This window comes from Cryptosporidium ryanae (assembly GCF_009792415.1).
Source record: "Cryptosporidium ryanae isolate 45019 chromosome Unknown contig_18, whole genome shotgun sequence".
In the NCBI taxonomy this organism is placed as follows: domain Eukaryota; phylum Apicomplexa; class Conoidasida; order Eucoccidiorida; family Cryptosporidiidae; genus Cryptosporidium; species Cryptosporidium ryanae.
The window spans coordinates 175,754-192,341 of NW_027125543.1; the positions used below are offsets into that span (position 1 = coordinate 175,754).

Genomic DNA, 16,588 nt, shown 5'->3' on the forward strand with positions numbered 1-16,588 from the left:
ACATCAATAGGAAATTCATCTTTAGATTCTATATTTTTGCTCATTAATAACTATCAGTTAAATAAATTAACAATATTATCTCGAATTAAAAGTAATGTAATTATGAATTCTGGTATGTTCACATTAAGCAATTGAGAAAAGTAGTTAGGCGGGAACGTTTTTTATAATGTCAGGATTGATTAACTGTAAGCATACAAATTATAGGGGAAGGCTTTATGAAGAGAAAGAAATATTGAAATTAGCATATATTTACATATATCAGTGATTATAAACACCTTTTTTAAGCCATTTCTTTTGTTGAAATTTAGTTGTTATAAATTAGCAATTTTATCGTTTTATTTGAAATAAGGGATGGGTAAGAGAAAGACAAAAAAGGTTGAGATAAGAAAGAGTAAAATACCAAAATTGGATAAAGAATTCAACTGCCCATTTTGTAACAATGTAAAAACTGTTGGAGTAAAGATGAATCATAGGGAAAGTCTTGGACACTTATCATGTAGAGTGTGTGGAGTGGAGTTTACAACAAGGATAGGAAAATTTGACGAGCCGGTAGATATATTTTCAACATGGATAGACAAATGCTATGAAGTAAACAAAGTAACAACAGAAAATAATTTGAATATTGATTCTGGTAGTTTTAAAGATGAAGAATTGAGGAGTAGTGAAAATGAAAAATTAAATAAGGTAAATGAGATGTTATATTCGAGAAAATCGAAGGATAGGAACGTGTCATTTTCCATAGTAGATAATGAAGAAGAGTTATTTAATAATATAAATAATGATAATGAAAGTGAGAATATTAATAACTATGACACAACAAATATTGCTGATTCAGGAAAATTAAATGGGGAGTTAAATTCTGAAAATGAAGAGTTGCAAGGCGAGAAACTCTTGGATAGTGTTAGAAATGATTCGGAAATAAATAAAGTAATTAAAACAAAGGAGGATAAAACTTCATTTGATATAGGCAAAATAGCAGATTCGGCAGTAATTAATAAATCTTTTACAATGAATGAAGATGACGGATTGTTTAGTGATTAGTATTTGTTATTAGAATAAACACAATAAAGCATACAATACTATTATAAAAATAAGTTTATCTTAATATTTTTCTTGTACTGATAATGTTTTAAACCATATGAATATATTATATATACAAATTATATTAACATCACACAATTTACTTAAGTTCATGTAATTTCAATAGAAGAATTGTTTTCGTCACTTTTAAGAAGAGAAGCATCTCTTTCAAATAGCTGTTTTCCAGTAAGAACGTTTAAATCACGATATTCCCCTTTCCATATATTTTTTTCAATCATTTCTTCCCTAAATTTCTCTTTCCAGGCATTAAATTCATCCGATGTAACTCTTTCTTCAATTGAACACAAAACACGATCTGTCAATCCGGAAAATATAGGCTCGTTGTCGCTAATATTATCATCGTTGTTTTCACCATATTCACAACTATTGTTTAATTTATTTATAATATCTTCATTATTTTGGAGATTGCTACCAAAATCTAAACAAAGTTGCTGTTTGATAAGGTCATCTGATAATTCATAAATAAAAGACAGGATATTCTCAATAATATCAAAAAGACAAACTCTCCCAATATAATCATTTTTTATTTGATCATAATAATTATATACTTGGTCAGAATTTAAGCATACTATAGTGGAGGCGTTGATCACTATTTTACCTGCATTATTGTGTTCGAAATCAATGTCGTTATTTGAATTATTTTTATATTTTTCAAAGGTGGTTTCATTAGAATCACAGTATTTTCCGTCAAATAAAGCTACATTTACATTATTAAGAATTGGACATGAATTTTCTGGATAGTCTTTGTCAAGAAGGAATACAAGTCTAATTCTGACGAACTTAATGTTTTCACCAGAAGTTAACGTTATATTCTCATAGTTTAAACAATTAAATTCTAGTTCTCTTTCTTTTGTAATTTGGATAGTGATTGAGTAAAAGCCACCGTTATTTTCAACAGAAAACTCTTTTTCAGTGTATATTGCCCTCAAAGCCTCTAGTTCCAAATTTAATTCATCCATAATTAACCTAATTAATATAAAAAATAAAAATAATTCTTAAAAAATCATTATGCTATACTAGTTACTTCTTAATTGTTTAACTTCTCAGTTTTCTTTTTTCATTCCACTACTCGTATTTTGTCTATTTTCAAATTTAACTCCAGTAAAAGATGAGAAAAGTAGAAATACAAATAGCTGTTTTAAATAATTAAAAAGATTTCACACTCTCCCTCTGTATTACAATAATCATACTAACGGTTAAATAATTAATATATAAACTAAGGCTATAGGAAAAGAGGAAAATAATTCGAGGAAAGAAATTCTACTTAAAGAAATTGTTGGCGGTAATTATATTTAAGTTAGTGGCGCCAATATTTTTAAATAAGATGCATATAAAATAAAATCGCTGGTTGAAATATTATTAATTTAAATATAAAATGGAGAAATTATTATAGTAACGTTAATTAAGTGCGTGAAGTATGAGAATGATTTATCACCTTCATATTTATGTCAAAAATTTATCCTACTATTTAATATATCTTAAAATTAGTGGGCGTGGGTACAAGGAAGAAGAAGCCTCCCAGACCTTGATGTTTTAATGTTCTTCAAAAATTCTTTCAATAACTCTTCACATCCACTTAGATTTTCTTCAGGTTCCCAAGTTGGCTGTACAGGATGCCCTGGTACTTTCCATTTTATCAGATATTCTTTTTGTTTAGTCAAGGGTTTCTCTCGAATACTTAGAATTTGTTCAACCTCGTATTCAATTAAACTTACTTTTTTCGGTTCCCATTCAGATGAGAGATCTTCGTTGATCTTTTTATCTGAAACTTTATGTATCTTTTCCCTAGATCCATTTTTACTAGTACTGATATTTGGATCTACATTCTCATTTAAAAATTCTGAACTGGATGCCCTTTCCCTCTTTCTTGTTTTTGAATTTGATATATTTTGACTTGAATTTAGGTTTGAATTAATTTTTGATCTTCTAGTTGAAGTTTTTGTTGAAATCACAGTATTCTTCTGCCTTGTTTGTTTCTGTGACGTTAATTGATTCATATTGTTTGCTTCTTGACCTCTCTCCTTCTCTGAGCAAGTTGGGACAGTTGAGGGAGATTGTGATAAAGATATGAAAGATGAATCAGTTGATGAAATATAAAGATGATTTACAACATAAGATAACGAAGTAAGAGCAACGTCATTTTCACTAAATCTTTTATTATTACTTTCACAGATTCTCTTATTAACAGTTTTTTCCTCAGCTGATTGTACTTCTGGTCCAATATTTTCTTTTGAATTAGATATGTTTTCATATTGTTTTCTTTTTTCATCTATTTTATTAGATTCAAAATCATTAATTTCCTTTTCCGTTTCATTATTGCTAGTCCCCAATTTCCTATTTGAACTCACACTTTTCTTTTCCTTGAGTTCAACTTCTACTTCAACTTGCATTTTCTTTTCATTTTTGGTATATTTTTTTTGTTTCTTTTTGCATACTTTTCTTTTTTCTTTAAGATTATTGTTCTCATTTATTGGTTTGTTTTCACAATTGTACCTTTCGTCCTTCTTTACATCCAAACATGAAGAAAGGTCTATTTTACTTTGAATTCTATTTGAATTAATTAAATTATCTCCATTAAAATCTCTTTTGTCTTTTGTATGACCTGTTAAACTATTTCTAGCTTGACGCCATTTAGGAGTAGATCTTAATATTCCAAAAATAATTGTGTCGTAGCAAGCAAGAATGCGATAAACCGGTCTTTCTCTTAAGGAAAGCTTGACAAGTGAACGCTGAATTGATAACTGTTTCAATTTTTCTGGAAGAGACTTGTACTCACTGAAATTTGAAAGAAGACCAACTAAAGCTATTGGATTTGCAGGAATACATCTACCTAATTTATTTGACCATTGAATACAATTAATCATTGAAGACACTTGTTTCCCACCATTTATTTTATCATCCTCTGAAACTAATCCTGTTTTTGTATTGTATCCATCTCTTCCAATATAATTGTAAATAGCTTTTAAAGTACTATCTTTGTGCAAAACGAGAGTAATACCTTCTAAAAGCCAAACTCCGATAATTTTATTATTTAAATCGTACATTTCTTTTATTTCACTTTTAATTAAATGTTCAAATTTTCCTTCAGCAGAATTTAAAGGTGAGTTTTCTTTTTCTAGTTGAGAGTGATCTGGAGTGTCTAAATCCCCTACATAATCATTTTGACTTTTAAGGTTAAATATTTTACTAGTATCTAAATATGGAAATGAGAATTTGCTTTTAATACTTTTCATAATTTCATGGTGAGATTTAGGTGTAAAAATAATTGGATCTTCAATTAAAGGTCTAGTAAACAACGTTTTTCTACTTTTAACATTCCATTCACTTATTAAACCATCATTTGTAAGAGCTATAAACTCTCCATTGAGACCTGAAAAGTCTACAACTTTTTTGTTAGTTAATGAACCATTAATTCTCTTAAGTTCAATTGAGAATTTAAAGTTATTATCGCCTGAACTCCTCACAAATATACTGTTATCGTTTTCATTATCATTAATATTATTTTGGCTTGCCTGTCTTGCATTAATTGGAAAATGGGTGATAGATGAATCAGAAGGTATTTTTCTGAAAATTTTTTCCTTCAACTCCCAACCCCATAAAGTGCCATTTTGAAGTAAAATGAAACCGTATTCCATATCGATGCCACAAAATATGTTTCTGCATATATATGGAAGATCTAAAATAATTGTTTTGTTTAGTAAAAGAGTATTACTTTCTATAGTTTCTAAATTGCTTTTCAATACTATACAATTGCTTTCATTTTCTCCTGATAAACAAGTTATTGCAATTCCGTAAGAATTAGGAAACTTATTCATTTCATTATTGTCACCAAAACATTCTATTTCGTCGTTATTTAAAGGTCTTATCTCAGAAAATGTAATGTCTATGGCCCTTGTTAATTTGCAGTTCGTATTAAGCTTGCAACTCTCATCGTTTTCTGGAATTCCAAGATCTAAATATTTTAAATTTATATTATTAATGGCAGAGTTATATTCTACTATCCAAACTTTACCATCTATACTCAAGGAACCAAGCACAAAACTTTTATTGTCCTTCTTATATTCAAAATCATTATAACTTGAAGCAAAAGAAGCTATCTTTATTCCTCTTATATTTTTATTATCCAGTTCTTTCACATGAAACCAATCACAATTTGAAATATAGTTTTCTAATAGTAGCGTATTACCACTATTTACACTATTTCTTTGTTCATTTACATCGTTTAGATTATCATTTACACTGCTAGTAATACTTAATCTTCTTTTAGTATTATCGTTAATGTTACAATTTATGTTTATATCACCAGAATCATCTAATTCATTTAATGCGACGTAAACATGACCGTTGTTCAACAACACAGCAATATGGTTTCTAGAAAGTGCTAATTCTCTGACTGGGATGTTCTGTGGAAGTTTCTTCCATAGACTTGTGTAGCAAAGCCTTGTGCTTGAGTGATTTACATTTATAGATGAGCGTGAACACGTTCCATTTCCATATAATTTATCTAAACAATAACCACCCCCAAAACCAATATACTCTTCTTCAATGTTGTAAAGATGCAACATTTTATCTGGTACTTCACTATCTTCCTCTACTAATAATTCTATATTGCATATTGAAACCTTTCCATTTTTCTTTATTGGGCCTTCATTTATGTTTTCATCCAATTCGTTTTTATCAGCATCTACATTGTTATTATCTATTACTTTTTTCCTCACGCTACTCAAGGAATTCTCCTGTTGCTTATTCGAATAATTCATTATCCCACTTAATTATATTGAAATTACTTGTTTACATTTAATTGTATTTCTACATGCAATTATAATTTGAATTAATAACTAGTATATTTTAACTGAAAGTGTGTTTACAAATATTTAATAAATTAAATTAAAAATAAAACCCAACCAAACCCAATCTCAAACCAAAATAAATAAAGTATGACTCAATTTAATTATTTAATTATTCTTATGAGTGTTTATTCTTTAAAACTAAATTTATCTCCATTTATATACCAATATAAAAGAAACCGTTTATAACAGTTGTCAATCTATGAATTACTTTGTTGCGAGTTTTCTGCCTTAAGTCTGTAAAAAAAAAAAATAACAATAGAGTATCTTTTTTGTTCCATCAACCAAATCTGACAATTATTGGCCTATAAACTATCTATATGGGTACTTTTTTCAACACACATGTAATTGTATACATATATATATATATATATATACCAATTAAATAGCACAATTTACTGAATTAAAATGGCAAGATCAATCTACAATTAATTAGTTAATAAATTATTCCTAATTCTATATTATATCCTCTATATGCTATTAAGTAATGTTCATACTTTTTTCAATTATTTAAGAAACGCATGCTTTGGCGGTAATTTGTTTTCCCCATATCAAAACATTTCTTCCCCACTGTCAGAGATTAAGGAATTGAATTTTTTTATTTACTTTAACGTTAGAAAACATTGAACAAAGTGCTATAAAAATGATAATTTAGAATGTTCACTAAGAAATTATAGGCTTACCTTGCTTATTTAAAGTATTTTAATATACCAATACAATTAAAATTTAACAAATAGTTGTGAAAGAAAATTTTTTTAATTAATGCATGAACTTGTATGTTTATATTCGTTGAAGAGTTTACTTTTTTTTGAATAAATAATTTGTAAATAAAAATAATTAACTATGATAAATTAAAAAATACATTTTATATATAAATAATAACAGCTGAATATGAATACTCGTAATATCATTTCAAAATTTATTTCTTGTTATTACCATTATTAAATTTCCTTCTTTTCTTTTTAACATTACTTTTATTTACACCACTATTAGCAGATGCTTGATCTACAGAGTCTTTTGGCGAAGAGGTAGAAGAGAAAGAAGATGAACTAGAATTGGTTTGCAATGACGTCATATTTTTGTATATTGAAAAACAATTGTTACTTCTATTGCTTTGATTAATATTATTTTGTAGATTTATAGAATTAATTTCATTATTCGTATTTCTTATTTGCATAGCATTAGTGCTTTGTAAATATTTTTGATTCTTGTGAAACCCGTCTCTATGCATCACATTTCGAATTAAGTTGTTTTGTTGAACTTGAATATAGTGTTGATGATTATAAGGTATTGGATGAATATGTTGTGGAAGAGAGAGAGAAGTATGTGGTTTAATATTATGATGTATAGGAGAATAAAGAGGTAATTGTTGAGTGTAGTGATTAGGTGAAAAGTGGTTATGATAGTGATGATTATAGTTAGGAATGTGTGGAGAATGTTGGTGTGGAGGAGGTGGTGGTATTGAATTAGATGTAAGAGAAACTTGTGAATGGGTAAAATTGCATGGAAGAGGAGGATTATGTAAATAAATTAAATGAGGGCTGTTAAAACCTGTGATGTTGTCATTTTTCGAGTATTTCCCTAATTTACTATCAGAGAAATTTCGATTATTTTCGTTATTCTTATTTTTCTTCTTTCTACGAGTTGATGACTTATTTGACACATTATTTTTGTCGGATTCTGATTCTTTGTTTGATTTTTGACTATTGACTTTGTTATCAATAATTCTATCTGAATGTTTATTTGAATTCATTCCTTTATTCATTTGCTCTGAATTATTACTTAAGTAACGTAATAAATAGGAAATATTAAACAATCTACTTTCATCATTATGAGGTGAGCTAAATTTCTTTCTACCATGTTGAGAAGATGAATTATTTGTTTCAGAATCAAGTAGAAATCTGTTTTTGATATCCAACATACCTTCTTCTTCCTTTATTTCTGACAAACAAGGAGGTTTCGAAAGGCAGTTTGTATGACCCATCTGATTGCAATCTATGCATATACAGTATTTCAAATCGGTAGCTAAACCATCATTATCAACTTCATCACTTTTGTCTTTAAAGTTGAATAAATCATCTATGTTTCTTTTTTTAATATGGAAATCCCTTTCGGCCTTAGCCGGTAGTAAATATTCTTGATTAAAACATACTGTTTTATTGTTGCAATCTTTGATTTTATGTCCTTTAAGTAAACATTTAAAACACCTATTTGACTTACAAGATGAAAAGTTCTTACTGCAGTTTGAAGAACCACAGTATTGACACCTTAAATATATTGTGCTCTTTCTTAATCCATTAGTTATTAAATAATAAGTTATAGAACCTATCCTTGTATTTTCAAAGTTATGATATATCAACGATTTAAATTTTTTTCTATCTTCTATATCCTTCAATATGTTGTTTATGTATTTTATGTAATCTAAACCATTTTCTTTATTTTTAAATTCTGAATAAATTACACCTTCAGATAAATTTTCGTCTGTTCTCAAGTAAAATCTTGATTCCATTGTCTTAACATGACTTGGAGGATTTTCATATCTCAGATAGGATGGCCAAATACTTGTTCCTATTTTTTTATAATATTCCCATAGTTCTAAATTAACCATTTTAGCTAATTCACTGTCATCTAAATTTAATATATTTCTTATCATATCCATGTTGGCGATTTTCTCTATTGATTCACAAATTGAGCTATTTCTACTATTTACATTGTAATTCGAAGAATCAATTCCAGATAATTTATTAATATTCTCACTAAAAGATGTAATTTTGCTAATATTCACCTCATCATTATTACTACTTAATTTAAATGATTCATTAACATCATTTTTATCTTCTAGTTCTAATTTCTCAAACTTTTCCAAATGCAACTGTTCTACTTTCTCTGTCTCGTCTGGACGATTAGACGCATAAAGTTCACAAATTTTATTCATTTTATAAATAAATAACAGTTTGTATTAATAAATAATTTGTTTATGAGTTATAAAACTGTCTAATTAATATATTTTAACAAATAAAAAGATATTGACTTAATATTAATATCTTTAACAAATTAATATTAATAGATTAATATAAACAAAAATAACTTATTTAGCAAGTAAAGCTGACAAAATATTTATATTAACTTTTAAATCTATCTATTCCCATTAAATTAATTATAAAAGTTAACTGGTATTTACTTGAAAGGTTCTAATAAATACCCTAAATATTGTGTTCATATGCAAATATTTCTATTATAAATTAAAACCAATAAGACCCAAAAATATTATGTATATAAGGAGAGTGCACAAAGTTAAGGTTTAATCCAATTATTATGAACAAAAGAAATAACTATTTCAATGTTATAAGAATTTTCTTTGTTATATCGACAATATTCAAATAAAATCACAACTTTGCTTTTTAGCGCCAAAATGGTCATTTAGAGGCATTTATTATTTAAATTAGATGGTAAATAAATAATGAGGTGCTAGCTATTTAAAAATATAAGAAATAATTGTAATGTCTACAAGTTATTGGCCATGACCTTAAAGGGTTAAACAATGTGCAACAAATAGATATTTTTTAAATTAATTATTTTTTTTGAAATTGTATTTAATTTTAGTTGAAAATAATTTTAATTTCTTTTTTTTTTTTTTTGCAAGCCATTAAGCTTGTAAATTTATTTTAAATGACAACTAAAATTAATGAAAAGTATAGTTATTATGCATGTATCTTTTAGTTTATTTTAATGAATCAAAATAATAACTCGGTTTAGTGAAAATATATGTATTAATAATGGATATTTTCTGGCACAAGTTTATTTGTAGTATTTTGTTGTTTATTTCAGCATGTTTGGGATATGTATTTCCTGTGCATATTCAAAGAAGAAACTACTCTGATGAACCAGGTAAATCTAATAAGAGAAAACAAATATTACCAATTCTTGCCTCATTCGGCGCAGGAGCTTTTATTGCTCTGGCCATTGTTCATTTGATTCCAGAAGCTATCGAAGAATCTAGTTCTGGATCTGGATCTTTGGTTTTTACAATAGCTGGAACAAAAGTAAATGGTGTTTGTTATTTTATTTTATTAGGTTTCTTAATCTCTCTTCTTTGCGAGAGTATTTCAGATGAAGTTTTTGGTGGTCATCAATCAAAACATAGCAATGAACGGAACACCAACGGAGAATTAAATAATCATAATATTAATTCTAATATTATCAGTACAAATGTCTCGTCTGAATGCACTTCTGACGACGAGTCTTACATTATTAATACTAATGAGAATGTTAAGGTAACAAATAAAAATAAAGTCATTAATAATGAGAAGAACATAGAGGACACCTCTATTAACTACAATGAGACTAAAATTAGAAAAAACAAAACAAGGAGTAACCTGAATTCACTTTATATTGGATTTGTTTTGGTAAGTGCTTTGTTTTTACATTCTTTATTTGAGGGTATGATTGTTGGTACATCTAAAACGATTATTGGGACATGGCTTATTACGGCCGTTATCTTTGCTCATAAATGGATTGAGACGCTTATTGTATTTGTTACTTTAACATCAAAAGGGGTTAATCCCTTTGCATTTATATTATTACTCTCAATAAGTTCACCATTGGGCTCTTTATTAGGGGCGATTGTAACATTAACAAGCTCAACGATTTCTTCTGTTTACACTGCTCTTGCAGCCGGGACCATACTTTATGTTTCATGTATTGAAGTTATACCCGAAGTTTTTAATAAAAAACGTGATATTTCAATTTTTACTAAATTGTTTTCATTTGTAACTGGAATAGTTGTTGTTTCGGCACTAACTTTGGTTGGTGATGTTGTTGAAAATTCAATATAATTTTTACTGTAGCAACAAGATTAATAATTGTTTTGTGTAAGATTTATAAATCAAGTAATTATCTGCTTTCTAACTAGTGTTTTAACGGAAAACAACATCTTAATTAGATTATTTCCTAAGTATGTAACATAACACGTTATTTTTGTTTTCAACACGCATTTTATTTGATTAAAACCTTTATTCCTAATCTTCGATTTTTGCGTTAATGCATGCAACTTGGGTTTTTTTCATTGCTGCTCATGTGGACAAATTAAATATTCAATAAAATAAATAAACAAAATAAAAATATATACATTGATGTTTAGTGAGTGTTTTATAAATATTATACGTTTAGTAAAAGAATAACGATATCACAATCGAAAATGGTGTTGGAAGAAGTTTCTGGTTTGTCAAAGCCAAGAGTAAGTTTAGAGAGTCGATATTTAGATCGGGACATTTTTTATTGACTTATTTGCAACAAAAACGAAAATCGGGTTTATATCCCTTATTGATACATAGATTGACGAACTAAGGCAGTTTTTCAAAGTAGTTGATAGAGAAAGAACTGGTAAGATATCTGAAGAGAAACTAATACATATGCTCAATGCCATGGGGGTTCAGCTGACAAAAAGAGATAAAATTGCAATAAGAGCAGGTAATTCAAACTTTATACAATAATGATATTGTTTAGACACAAATGTTCATTATTGCTGTTAATTTTATTTGATATATACTCACTTTTTTCTTAGAGTCACAGGAAAGAGGTATGTATACTCTTGACGACATCTTGAAGATAGGAGAAGTTGTTTATAATGACAAAGTTATTGCCAATGACTTAATAAATTCACTATTATGCATAACAAATGGTAAGGATGTAATAAATTGTAGTGAATTGAGAAAAAATCTACTCAAAATAGGAACTATGGTGAAACTCTTGCCCGAAGAAGTGAACTGTATATTAAGTGACATAGGGGAGGGGGAAATCAATATATATGATTTTGTAGCCTATTGCATTTCCGAGTGAAATTAAAAAGCATAATATACGTAATTATTACGGAAGAAATAAACAGATATTGTACAGATCGCGAGTCAATGAAAAATGTGTAAAATCAGAATATCCGCATAGTTATCCCCATCAACACCAAAATAATAGGCGAAGTAGGATCAGGTCTGTCAAATTTTCATCACTTTAAACACTTAAAACCATCATAATAACTTGGATGGTTAAAACAATTTCATTGTTCGCTTTTTATGAATAAACAACCTGTATATTCAGAGCGAGTGGATTCAAAGTAAATATCAGCAAAAAGTCTTTTTTTAATGATTAAGATAAATATATAACATTTTAATAAATTTTCGTATAATATGAAGTAGCGTTAAAATAAATATCATATAATAATAAATATTAGTGGTAGTAATCAGAGTTGCCGGAGGCAACCTTCTGAATTCTAGTCATAAAAATTTATTCAATAAAATTAATAAAAACTTTAAAAAATGTAATAATAACTCAAGTCAAAATAAATCGTATTTCTATTCTCAACTGAATAAATTTTTAAAGTGGAATGAAAAGGGAAAAAATTATGTGCGTCCCTTGCTTGTCTCAGTGCCAAGACAATGAAGATAAAAGCGTCAGCGGGAAAATATAATGCAAATAATTTGTTATATTCTATAGAATGAATGAGAGGAGTAAATAAAGTTTTAGTTTCTTAAAACAAAAATGAAACTGCTTTCTTTAAATTTATAAATAAATTATATTACTGTTCTAGTTTAAATCATAGCAATAATAAAATAGCAACGAGTTTTTGGCGCGCTCTCCCCACAACTCTTATGCATTAATTCAAGAATAATATCAATAATTGCCTGACAGGAAAATGCATGCAAAATAACAATAATATAGTTTTATTAAAGACAGACATAGGTATATTGAAATTGTACAAGAGCATTAATATTAAAAAGTATATTGTTAATTTAAGCCAGCTATTGAATTATATAACACTTAAACTCTAGAACTCGATAATAATGGTGTTACTTACAGAATTAATAGAAAAATCATATTTGAGCATTTTAAAGAATATTGATGCTTTTGATCACTATGAAAGTGGTAATAATTTAACAAAACAACAAAAAACATTTAATAACGAGTTGGAATCACTATTATATGATAATGTAAGTCAATTTCATCAAGATATACAACTAAGATTAGTGTTAAAAATATACGCAAAATTTATTAATTCTTTAAATTAAAAATAATAAATTTAATAAAAATAAACTATTGAAACAATTTATTAAACATTATTTTAGAACTATAACAAAGATATAAATTCAAAAAGAGATGAGATTACAAATGAACTTTCACTACTCAACGAAATGTGTGAAAAAAAAATACAATATGACAAAAAAAACAAGTATAACAAAATAAGTAAAATCAGAAATATGATTAAAGGTAAGTAGTTCTTTATAAATTAGTAAATAATATAAGTTCAATATTTTTTACTGCTAAATATTTAACAAAAAAATATAATTTATAGAAAATATTGACTCACTTAATATATCAAGAAAAAGTAAGTTCTCTATATAGTATTTACTTCGTCTCCAACATTATTTTTAACAGTATTTTATTATTAACCAATAAACAAAGTGAATGAAGTTTTTTTTTAATTATTTCTTCAATTATATAATGAATTTATTTTCAAAATAACCTCTTTTTTACGTTTGGATTCAAGTTCTAACATCAAATTTGTTTCTATCATTAATTTTTCTGCCTTTATTTCAAGCATTTTTGATACTGCATACCTATTTATCATCTCTTCGTCAGATATATATCTAGGATTAAATGCATTGTAATACGAATAGCAGTACATTCGTGTTTCATTATACAATTCATCAACCTGGTTCCTCGTATTTTTCAAGTAATTAAACAATGGTTCCTCGAGATAATTTAATATTTCCACCTTTAATTTTATGATTCCAGTATCTATTTTGTAATGAAAATCATCTATTTTCTTGATTAACTCGACAAGTTCTCTATCTTTTTTAGGCATTTCTTGCAGAGTTCTCAATTTTTATTGTTATTCTTGATTTAATTGTTGATACACAAGATCATAAATATTACAAACTAGTACATTTTATATCAAATCTAAGTTTTACATTAAAGATGTATTGGCGCCAACACATTTCTATAACTCAAACTCTTCTTGAAAAAATGGAGATATATTTACAACTTTTATAAATACAAATAGGAACATAATCAATCTTTGATATGTTATAAAAATTCTTATGTACTTCTTATTTAAATTTAAGGCATAAACTTATATATCTTTCATTTCAATAAGAAATTAGATAGGTCACCGCCAGACTTTCAGGAGTAAATATTAAACGCATGCAAAATAGCAAAGGAAACACAATTAAATAAAACATAAACAGATTTAAAGATTACATTGTTATAATAAAATCTCACATATATAACTACTATTCTTATTATGAAACATTGCTAAATTAAGGTGTATCAACATCGTTAAACTTTTTTTAAGTATAAAACACATAATTTATATTAGCTTATAAATATTCGATTGTACTTGTGTTAATTTTAACTCGAGGGCACTTGAGTTAGTTTAAGCTTTTTTATATCCACCACTCGGGTAATAAATTGATATATATTTGTTTATTTAAGTTTTATTCAATTAAATTGTGTTTATAATCTGTTATTCACAATAAATTAGTGAAAACTATCCAATTCTTATATTGACTTTAAAATTCTAGCAACATTAAGAACTAGAAGAGTTTTTTTCAATATTGGAACTAGAGCCGTTTTATTTATAATAGGGGCACCTGAAATCTTTTTTAACAATGCCGATTTAGGGAGTTCACTACCTTCAGAAGGACTTGGTTGACTCTTTTAAAACAGAAGGACTTTTTTTAACTATCGGGGGGCAATGAACCTTGTTTTTTAACTATTGGTGTAACTGCTGGTGAATCCTTAGCTGCTGGTGTTAAAGGTGCATCCTTGGCTGGAGGCACTGTTGGTGAATCCTTAGCTGCTGGTGCTGCCTTCTTAATTGGAGGCACTGCTGCCACATTCTTAGCTGCTGGTGCATCCTTTGCTGGAGGTACTAAAGCTGCATCTTTAGCTGCCGGTGCTGCCTTCTTAATTGGAGGCACTGCTGGTGAATCCTTAGCTACTGGTGTTAAAGGTGCATCTTTGGCTGCCGGTGCTGCCTTCTTAATTGGAGACACTGCTGCCACACTCTTAGCTGCTGGTGCATCCTTAGCTGCTGGTACATCCTTGGCTGGAGGTACTAAAGGTGCATCCTTAGCTGCTGGTGCATCCTTAGCTGCTGGTGCATCCTTAGCTGCTGGTGCATCCTTAGCTGCTGGTGCAACCTTAGCTGCTGGTACATCCTTGGCTGGAGGTACTAAAGGTGCATCCTTAGCTGCTGGTGCACCCTTGGCTGGAGGTACTAAAGGTGCATCTTTGGCTGCTGGTGCTGCCTTCTTAATTGGAGGCACTGCTGCCACATCCTTAGCCACTGGTGTTAAAGGTGCATCCTTAGCTGGAGGTACTAAAGGTGCATCTTTGGCTGCTGGTTCTGCCTTCTTAATTGGAGGCACTGCTGCCACATCCTTAGCCACTGGTGTTAAAGGTGCATCCTTAGCTGGAGGCATTGTTGGTGAATCCTTAGCTGCCGGTGCAGCCTTCTTAATTGGAGGCACTGCTGCCACATCCTTAGCCACTGGTGTTAAAGGTGCATCCTTAGCTGCCGGTGCAGCCTTCTTAATTGGAGGTACTGCTGCCACACTCTTAGCTGCTGGTGCATCCTTAGCTGCTGGTACATCCTTGGCTGGAGGTACTAAAGGTGCATCCTTAGCTGCTGGTGCACCCTTGGCTGGAGGTACTAAAGGTGCATCTTTGGCTGCTGGTGCACCCTTGGCTGGAGGTACTAAAGGTGCATCTTTGGCTGCTGGTGCTGCCTTCTTAATTGGAGGCACTGCTGCCACATCCTTAGCCACTGGTGTTAAAGGTGCATCCTTAGCTGGAGGTACTAAAGGTGCATCTTTGGCTGCTGGTGCTGCCTTCTTAACTGGAGGCACTACTGGTGAATCCTTAGCTGCTGGTGCATCCTTAGCTGGAGGCAATGCTGGTGAATCCTTAGCTGCTGGTGCTGCCTTCTTAATTGGAGGTACTGCTGCCACATCCTTATCTGCTGGTGAATCCTTAGTTGGAGGCAATGCTGATGAATCCTTAGCTGCCGGTGCTGCCTTCTTAATTGGAGGCACTGCTGCCACACTCTTAGCTGCTGGTGCATCCTTAGCTGGAGGTACTAAAGCTGCATCTTTAGCTGCCGGTGCTGCCTTCTTAACTGGAGGCACTACTGGTGAATCCTTAGCTGATGGTGTTAAAGCTGCATCTTTGGCTGCTGGTGCTGCCTTCTTAACTGGAGGCACTACTGGTGAATCCTTAGCTGCTGGTTTTAAAGCTGCATCCTTGGCTGGAGTCACTGTTGGTGAATCCTTAGCTGCTGGTGTTAAAGCTGCATCCTTGACTGGAGTCACTGTTGGTGAATCCTTAGCTGGAGGCAATGCTGGTGAATTCTTAGCTGCTGGTGTTAAAGCTGCATCCTTGACTGGAGTCACTGTTGGTGAATCCTTAGCTGGAGGCAATGCTGGTGAATTCTTAGCTGCTGGTGCTAAAGCTGCATCCTTGGCTGGAGGCACTGCTGTCACATCCTTAGCTGCTGGTTTTAAAGGTACATCCTTGGCTGGAGGCACTGTTGGTGCACCCTTGGCTGGAGGTACTAAAGGTGCATCTTTGGCTGCTGGTGCACCCTT

At 29.9% G+C, this 16,588-nt stretch overlaps 9 protein-coding genes across 9 annotated transcripts; 4 read left to right on the top strand and 5 right to left on the bottom strand.

Annotated features, from left to right (window-relative positions):
• Positions 1-351: 351 nt before the first annotated feature.
• FG386_000909 (uncharacterized protein) lies at positions 352-1,041 on the top strand (the record flags this gene model as incomplete). Its single annotated transcript, XM_067340253.1, has 1 exon — positions 352-1,041. One exon carries the CDS (start codon positions 352-354, stop codon positions 1,039-1,041), a length of 690 nt encoding a protein of 229 aa, XP_067197098.1.
• Positions 1,042-1,190: 149 nt separating this feature from the next.
• Positions 1,191-2,060, bottom strand: FG386_000910 (uncharacterized protein; the record flags this gene model as incomplete). The annotated part of the gene is made up of 1 exon (XM_067340254.1): positions 1,191-2,060. The coding sequence occupies one exon, from the start codon at positions 2,058-2,060 to the stop codon at positions 1,191-1,193; it is 870 nt and encodes a 289-aa protein (XP_067197099.1).
• Positions 2,061-2,585: 525 nt separating this feature from the next.
• FG386_000911 (chromatin associated protein with a chromodomain at the C-terminus) lies at positions 2,586-5,861 on the bottom strand (the record flags this gene model as incomplete). Its single annotated transcript, XM_067340255.1, has 1 exon — positions 2,586-5,861. One exon carries the CDS (start codon positions 5,859-5,861, stop codon positions 2,586-2,588), a length of 3,276 nt encoding a protein of 1,091 aa, XP_067197100.1.
• A 1,006-nt stretch (positions 5,862-6,867) lies between these two features.
• On the bottom strand, positions 6,868-8,883 carry FG386_000912 (uncharacterized protein; the record flags this gene model as incomplete). Its single annotated transcript, XM_067340256.1, has 1 exon — positions 6,868-8,883. One exon carries the CDS (start codon positions 8,881-8,883, stop codon positions 6,868-6,870), a length of 2,016 nt encoding a protein of 671 aa, XP_067197101.1.
• Positions 8,884-9,724: 841 nt separating this feature from the next.
• Positions 9,725-10,783, top strand: FG386_000914 (uncharacterized protein; the record flags this gene model as incomplete). Its single annotated transcript, XM_067340258.1, has 1 exon — positions 9,725-10,783. One exon carries the CDS (start codon positions 9,725-9,727, stop codon positions 10,781-10,783), a length of 1,059 nt encoding a protein of 352 aa, XP_067197103.1.
• A 362-nt stretch (positions 10,784-11,145) lies between these two features.
• Positions 11,146-11,786, top strand: FG386_000915 (uncharacterized protein; the record flags this gene model as incomplete). The annotated part of the gene is made up of 3 exons (XM_067340259.1): positions 11,146-11,184; positions 11,282-11,417; positions 11,512-11,786. The coding sequence occupies 3 exons, from the start codon at positions 11,146-11,148 to the stop codon at positions 11,784-11,786; spliced, it is 450 nt and encodes a 149-aa protein (XP_067197104.1).
• A 995-nt stretch (positions 11,787-12,781) lies between these two features.
• FG386_000916 (uncharacterized protein) lies at positions 12,782-13,270 on the top strand (the record flags this gene model as incomplete). Its single annotated transcript, XM_067340260.1, has 3 exons — positions 12,782-12,928; positions 13,064-13,205; positions 13,242-13,270. 3 exons carry the CDS (start codon positions 12,782-12,784, stop codon positions 13,268-13,270), a joined length of 318 nt encoding a protein of 105 aa, XP_067197105.1.
• Positions 13,271-13,428: 158 nt separating this feature from the next.
• FG386_000917 (uncharacterized protein) lies at positions 13,429-13,803 on the bottom strand (the record flags this gene model as incomplete). The annotated part of the gene is made up of 1 exon (XM_067340261.1): positions 13,429-13,803. The coding sequence occupies one exon, from the start codon at positions 13,801-13,803 to the stop codon at positions 13,429-13,431; it is 375 nt and encodes a 124-aa protein (XP_067197106.1).
• An 874-nt stretch (positions 13,804-14,677) lies between these two features.
• On the bottom strand, positions 14,678-16,585 carry FG386_000918 (Proteoglycan-4; the record flags this gene model as incomplete). The annotated part of the gene is made up of 1 exon (XM_067340262.1): positions 14,678-16,585. A coding segment is annotated over one exon (1,908 nt), but the record flags the coding sequence as incomplete, so codon positions are not given.
• Positions 16,586-16,588: the final 3 nt, after the last annotated feature.